The sequence below is a fragment of the Wolffia australiana genome, chromosome 6 (genome assembly GCF_029677425.1).
Source record: "Wolffia australiana isolate 7733 chromosome 6, ASM2967742v1".
Classification (NCBI taxonomy): domain Eukaryota; kingdom Viridiplantae; phylum Streptophyta; class Magnoliopsida; order Alismatales; family Araceae; genus Wolffia; species Wolffia australiana.
The window spans coordinates 10,308,022-10,314,124 of NC_135840.1; the positions used below are offsets into that span (position 1 = coordinate 10,308,022).

The following is a 6,103-nucleotide window of genomic DNA, read 5'->3' on the forward strand; positions in this document are numbered from 1 at the left end:
TAATCAACACTGAATCAACTAACAACGGTATCAGCAATAGGAACCAAAAGGAAATCTCAGATCTGACATCCCCACTTCACATTTTGCAAGAAAGATCACGAATGAAAACATGAATTTCTGACTTGAGGTGTGAATTGAATCAATTTTACATGCCAATTAGTTAGAAACAATTATTTGTAAGACATCTTAATGATGTTCAGAGTGACAGGGACTGATAATTGTGGTTTCCCCCGCTATCACGATGGAACCCTAAATCAGCCCATTAAGCCCATTAGAGTTTAAGCCCATTAGCCCATTGAAAAATGTATAAATAAGGAGTAGGGTTAAATTTCGAAGAAAATTTTCGGAAGTTCTATCGTCCTCACACGAGCTTTCTTCCTCAGACCATGGCAGGGCAGCTTCAGTGGCGAGAGCATCGGCGAAATCTCAGCCTCTATCCGCCTCTCAAGTCTTCGAATCCGTGCAATGGCGGCCATCTCAGCGATCTCGATCTCTATCCACCTCTATTTTCTCCGATCAACGGTCTCGGCATGAATCAGAGAGATCTCAAGCTCTATCCGCCTCTATTCTCTCAGATCCCCTTCTTGAATCCCGGTCCTCAAAGTCTGAATCACCGCTTTCATCTCAATCTTGATCATAATCGTCATCCAGAAAGACCCGTCGATCTGAGCGCTAATCCGGCGGATCTCGCGCCTTCCGTCCCGATTCAAGAAGACGTCTCCGTCTCGAGGTACGCGTCCAAGAACGAGCGATTCTGAATCTTCAGCCGATCTTGCTCTGTTCATCTCGGAATGCCGGAGATTTCTTTCCGTTTCCGCCTGGAATTTTTCGAAATGTGCAGTGTTCGGTAAAGTTCGCGTCAACGTCATCCGTTCTATTGGATGACGAGTGATCGACGGTTGGAACCGGACGTCAATGTTCGTTAAAGTTTGGTTAATTTCCTAGTCGCCTGGCTTGTGACAAGAACATTCGGCTGACGCGTAGTGATCATTCTCCCATACAAATTCTCTGTTCTTAAATCGACATGCTGCTGATTTCCTAGGCTTTCGCGTCGCTTCCGTCTTCAATTTCGAAATCTGTGGAAGAAGGATATCTAATCTGTGTTCAATCGTCGGAAATTTGTTCAAATCACAGATTCCCAGAAGAGGAGCCCGACGAACTCGAAGAAGAGGGAGAAGATTGCGTCTACGTCTTGACCGATGAGTGGGCGGAGTTTTTCGCAAAATCAGAGGCGAAAAGACAGCTCGGTGCGTCTTTCCTTCCTCTGCTCCTTCCCGAAATCACTCTCACTCACCGCAAATTCTCGTACAACGAACAGAAAGAAAGCGGAGGAAGAATCAGAAAAAGACGAGCGCCTGATCCGAGGTAAGCAGACTCCTTCCTCGACTCGATCCAAATTCTCTCAAACATCAAACTCGACGACGATCACATATATCTATTTATAAATATGTACAAACTGAGATTTTCCCGTGAATCTTCTACGATTCAGCAGCCCTCTTCTGGCGCATGCGAGCTCCCCAGGACAGATTACCTTGGTCTCTGTTCGAGCTCCGCCGCCGCAGCTCCGAGACTTGTTCTTGCCAGCGGTTCTTCCACATCGCCATATCCTCCGATTCCTACACTCCCCCCCAAGAAAAAAACTCAAAAAACCATACCAAAATAGGAAAAATCGACGAGGAATTTTCAGGCGGAGTACCTCGTCGGGGTGGCGGCGGCGGCGGGCGGCGAAGGCGTGGTGGAGGCCGGCGGCGAGATCGCGGTCGTAGAGAGCTCGAAGGCGAGGATCGGAGAGCGTCTCGTAGGCTTCTTGAAGCTCGATGAAGCGCCGCGTGTACTCCGCCGTCCGATCGGCGGAGGGGCAGACGTCGGGATGGTAGCGCCGCGCGAGATCCTTGTACGCCTTCTTGATCTCCACCGCGCCGCCGTCTTGCGAAATCCCCAGCAAGTCGTAGAAGCTCCGCCACCGCTCTCCCGCCGCCGCCACGCCGTCGTTCACCGCCGCCGCCGACAGTGAGTACCGATGGATCGGGTCACCGCCCCGGCCCGGAACCACGCCGATCCGGACATGGACGGCTGGATCGCGTCCTCCGCCGCCGCGCCTTCTCCCCACTACGCCGGTTCTCTTCAGAAGAACCTCTTCTCCGCCTCTCCGGCCGACCGCCGCCACGTTCATCCTCTCTCTCTCTCTCTCTCTCTCTCTCTCTCTCTCTCTTTCTCCTCTCTCTAACTGTGTGGCTTCTCCGCTACTCTAAGCGGAAATCTCTGCTGAAATAATTTCGGAATTCGCGGAAAAAAAGGGCTCCAGAAAAAGTGGATTTTTGTCGACCAGATAATCGAGTGAATTAAATTGCCCACGCAGACCTCGCCGCCCGCGGAGAAATAAACGGAATAAAATTTGTAATTAATCTGGCAGGGAAGGAGGGATGACAAATAACGGAGAAATACCTTGCTATTTCTACCGCTGACTTTTCCGTTTTGGGAAATAACTGGGCAGGCAGGTATCCTGTTGAATAGAAATAATCAGGACTTGAAACTTTGGAGAAGAAGAAAATGTGGGATGGTTTGGGAGATAAGATCCGTACTGGGGGGGGTCAGAAGGCGAAGTTGCAGAGTTTGATGGCCTCCATATCTTGGTCAACGTACTTGATCCAGAGGGGGCGGAATTGGGCGATGGCTATGTCGAGCCAGGGCTTGAAATTGCCGTTGAAGTGGACGACGGCGGCGTTATCGATCTCCTCCTTGCTTATCCCCGGGTTGTACCCCAGCCCGAGCACGTGCCACGACTTGTCCAGAGGCTTCGTTGTCGAGTAGAAGGTGATCAGCCCCGGCGGCAGCGTCCCCAGCTTCCACAGCGTTCTATTCTCATTCTGAAATGGAAATTGAGGGAAAACTTTATGTACATTTTGAAGAATTGATGGAAGAATCAAGGTGTTCGCCAGTAAGGTCCATGGATGGATGATGAAGGACTGACAGATAGGACGGGACTGAACGATTATCTGTTCAGTCATCCGTCCACATTCGACTATCTGTCTGGGTTTTGTCATTGTCACCATTCCATCATCAGTCACGTTCAGATATTCATCTCTCTTTCCCTAACTCTCACAACCCACCTGGTTCTCTTTCCCTCTCACTTTGCCCCTCTTCCCATTCTCTACCTATCTCTCTCCCTGTCCCAATTCTCCCTCATTCCCTCTCCTTTATCAGTCCATCATTCCTGTCATTTTCAGTTCATCATCTGTCACCTCAGATGGATGACCGATGACTAATGACAGAAATGACTTCGTCCAGTCACCTTGAAATGCCATTAAGGGATGGAAAGCATGATGAATAGTCATCCGGAGGGGGTCAGCCAAAACCCATCATCCGTCGTCCGTCCTCAAGCTGACTTCCCAGACAAAGTGCAGGGACGCAGATGGGACAATTTTTTTTGTCCCGGGACGAAAAAAATCATCCCGTCCAAGGGTATTGGACGAAATTCGGGACAAAAATTCGTCCTGAGGACCACCGGACAGGACGGTTTTCGTCCCATGGGACGAAAAAACCGCCAAAAATCTGGACGAAAAACCGCCGGACTCATATCCAACAGTTGAGATGTAGCCACATGGCCTCGCTATGATAATTTGCATCAAAGTCCATATATTTTTAAGCACGTGCAAACTGACGCCGCTCAGAAATAATTGTACATATGTCCCTTTACATTCTCTCTCCTCCATATTTCCGTAGAAAACTTAGAAAAAACTATAATAATATATAATAAATATAAAACTGATTTTTTTCATCCGGGACGGTTTTCTACCGGGATGGATACAGACATTAGTCCCGTCTTTCGTCCCTGCACTGAATACAGACGTCAGACGGGACGAAATTCGTCCCGTCCCGTCCATCTTCCACGTCCGGGACCATCCGGAATTATATTCCCAGAATGAGGGTCAGGATGACGCCAAAACCGTCATCCACGGCGAAAACTGAAGAAAAGGAAAGAGAGAAGAGAGAGATTACCAGATTCTGCCAGTAGTGGTACTCCTCGGTGCACTTCTCTCGGCGCCAGGCGTCGAGATCGAAGAAGTTCATCCCGTAAGCCCACCCGCAAGCGTTGGGATTGAAGCGCTCTCGTATGAGCGGGTGCGAGAAGTTCATGTACTGCGCGTAGCGATGGAACGAGCCAAAGCAAGTCTCCACCGCCCCGTTCACCTTCCCGTCCATGTCGATCTTCCAGAGCAGGGTCAGATCCCGCTGGACCACGATATCGTCGTCCAAGAACAGTATGCGGTGCAGCTTCGGGTACATCTCCGGGAGATAGAACCGGAGGTGATTCAGCATGGAGAGGTACTTGGGATTCCTGAATTTCATGTTGGTGGTGTCCTTGGTGGCGTTCTCGAGCTTGTTCTCGAAGTAGAACCGCTGCAGGTTAGCGGATTCGAGCTGGCGGAGCACGGGAACGTACGAGGCGTTGAGGAACTTGTATTCTTCGATGGCACGGACTTCGACGTGGGCGCCGTTGTAGTTCTTGAGCTTGAACATGACCTGCATCGCGCCCAGGTTCATCCTGTCGGTGACCACGTGGAAAACGTGCTTCCAGGGCTCCTTGGCGTTGCGGACGGCGGAGTTGACGACGACGGACGCCGCGAGGACGTTGTCGGAGAAGATGGCGTAGTGGAAGAGATTCGGATCCTCGAGTTCGGGCCGGGGGGACCCGGTATCGTCGTACCTGGCGGGGTTGGCGATTCTCTCTGTCATGAGGCGCATGGTGAGGCAGTGGAGAGGTTTGGGGATGGACTTGGCCGCGATCAGGCTCGAGAAGGCGCCTTGCTTCTTCGCGCTCGCTAATCTCTCGTTAATGGCGAAGATCGCGTCCTTGAGCTTCTGGATCTTGAGCTGGTTGTCGAACGATTCCTTGGCGTCGGCGATCAATTGCCGAGCCCCGCGGATCCGATCCTTGACCTCGCGCTCGAACCGGACCACCGACGGCTCGTCAACGCGGATCGATCGGTGGTCCGCGAGGAGAATCGAGAAGTTGCGCGCCAGATCTGCGAAGAGGCGGACCTGCCTCGAGCTCTCGAGCTTCAATTTGCGGGCGTAGGAGGCGTAGGCGCTGGCGATGGCGGCGTGGTCGTGAGCCTGCTTGCGGATCAGATCTAGCCGGGACTTGGCCGAATCGCCGACCGCGAGGAGCGCGCGGTGGCGGTGGACGACGTGGAGAGGGAGGTTCTTCAGGGAGAATGCGGATCGCGAAGAGGAGCTAGGGTTTGAATCCGACGCCGACGAGGAATTTGAGCCGATTACAAAGAAGACGCCGGAGAGAACGAAGATGGCGGAGAGAACGAGGAGGAATCCGGGCTTGCAGGCTTCTCGATCTGGCCGATCGCTCCGGCGAGGGGGAATCGCCATTGCCGCTCCGAGCTTCTCGAGACGAAGAAACCAACGTGATTAGCTTACTCCATTCGGTGATCTAAAACCAGCGTTCTAGAGAGAGAGATGCATATATATATACATAGAGAGAGAGATAGATGGCCATTATAATTTATAAGTTTAATTAAGTTGATTTTGGAGTGGCAGTTAAGTGCGAACCAGCTGGAGATTAAGAAGAATTAATGGTGTGCCATGTGCAAGCGAAGCGCGTTAATAGCAGTAGCATTTGTTTGTACTACTTTTCATATTTCCTCATCAAGAGTTATAAACAAATTATGGGGAATCCATAATTTAAGAATAAATTATATAATATCAGGTGAAGCTTCTTGTATGGGCCAGGGTATTAATCAGTTGCTCCCAGGGAATCGTGACCATCGGCTTGGCATTTGAGGGTTGTCGGGTTGATGTACGAGTCTCAGATCAGACCGGAAACCCGAATACCCTGTCCTCATGGTCACTTCCCCCCCCCTCCTAGGGTTAATGGCACGGTACATCCCAAACCATATCCAAAGTCTGAGAGTTAACCTTAGCTTTTTTTTTTGGCACAGTATATCCCAAACTCACTAAGTCGTCTGCGATATATTCCGGTGATGACGTGGAGTCCATCGTGGCTGCCAGGTGGATCTCCGGCCAGATTTTTAACTGGCGGAACCCACCTGGCCACCACACTGGATTCCACGTCATCACCGTGATA

The 6,103-nt window shown here is 51.0% G+C and overlaps 3 protein-coding genes across 5 annotated transcripts; 1 reads left to right on the plus strand and 2 right to left on the minus strand.

Moving 5' to 3' along the window:
- Positions 1-347: 347 nt before the first annotated feature.
- LOC144704079 (uncharacterized) lies at positions 348-2,333 on the plus strand. 3 transcript variants are annotated; one of them, XM_078576314.1, is made up of 4 exons: positions 348-730; positions 1,135-1,247; positions 1,319-1,365; positions 1,490-2,333. In XM_078576314.1, exons 1-3 carry the CDS (start codon positions 387-389, stop codon positions 1,357-1,359), a joined length of 498 nt encoding a protein of 165 aa, XP_078432440.1. In that variant the 5' UTR covers positions 348-386; the 3' UTR covers positions 1,360-1,365; positions 1,490-2,333. The 3 variants fall into 3 exon arrangements, with proteins under 3 accessions (XP_078432440.1, XP_078432441.1, XP_078432439.1); XM_078576315.1 differs by having other exon boundaries at positions 1,493-2,333; XM_078576313.1 differs by lacking the exon at positions 1,490-2,333 and having other exon boundaries at positions 1,319-1,474.
- On the minus strand, positions 1,357-2,173 carry LOC144704077 (chaperone protein dnaJ 20, chloroplastic-like). Its single transcript, XM_078576312.1, has 2 exons — positions 1,697-2,173; positions 1,357-1,616 (listed from the first exon to the last, which is right to left on the minus strand). The coding sequence occupies exons 1-2, from the start codon at positions 2,171-2,173 to the stop codon at positions 1,479-1,481; spliced, it is 615 nt and encodes a 204-aa protein (XP_078432438.1). The 3' UTR covers positions 1,357-1,478.
- QUA1 (Nucleotide-diphospho-sugar transferases superfamily protein) lies at positions 2,301-5,463 on the minus strand. Its single transcript, XM_078576311.1, has 3 exons — positions 4,000-5,463; positions 2,583-2,867; positions 2,301-2,503 (listed from the first exon to the last, which is right to left on the minus strand). Exons 1-2 carry the CDS (start codon positions 5,386-5,388, stop codon positions 2,592-2,594), a joined length of 1,665 nt encoding a protein of 554 aa, XP_078432437.1. The 5' UTR covers positions 5,389-5,463; the 3' UTR covers positions 2,301-2,503; positions 2,583-2,591.
- Positions 5,464-6,103: the final 640 nt, after the last annotated feature.

What these genes read in the sequence shown, in the direction of transcription:
- QUA1 (XM_078576311.1), bottom strand. Translation starts at nt 5,388, where the DNA reads ATGGCGATTCCCCCTCGCCGGAGCGATCGGCCAGATCGAGAAGCCTGC. An exon ending in ACCACTACTGGCAGAATCTG is followed by an intron (nt 2,868 to 3,999) that starts GTAATCTCTCTC and finishes TTTCCATTTCAG; the next exon opens with AATGAGAATAGAACGCTGTG.
- LOC144704077 (XM_078576312.1), bottom strand. Translation starts at nt 2,173, where the DNA reads ATGAACGTGGCGGCGGTCGGCCGGAGAGGCGGAGAAGAGGTTCTTCTG. An exon ending in GCCGCCGCCACCCCGACGAG is followed by an intron (nt 1,617 to 1,696) that starts GTACTCCGCCTG and finishes GGGGGAGTGTAG; the next exon opens with GAATCGGAGGATATGGCGAT.
- LOC144704079 (XM_078576314.1), top strand. Translation starts at nt 387, where the DNA reads ATGGCAGGGCAGCTTCAGTGGCGAGAGCATCGGCGAAATCTCAGCCTC. An exon ending in GAAGACGTCTCCGTCTCGAG is followed by an intron (nt 731 to 1,134) that starts GTACGCGTCCAA and finishes TTCAAATCACAG; the next exon opens with ATTCCCAGAAGAGGAGCCCG. An exon ending in AGAGGCGAAAAGACAGCTCG is followed by an intron (nt 1,248 to 1,318) that starts GTGCGTCTTTCC and finishes TACAACGAACAG; the next exon opens with AAAGAAAGCGGAGGAAGAAT.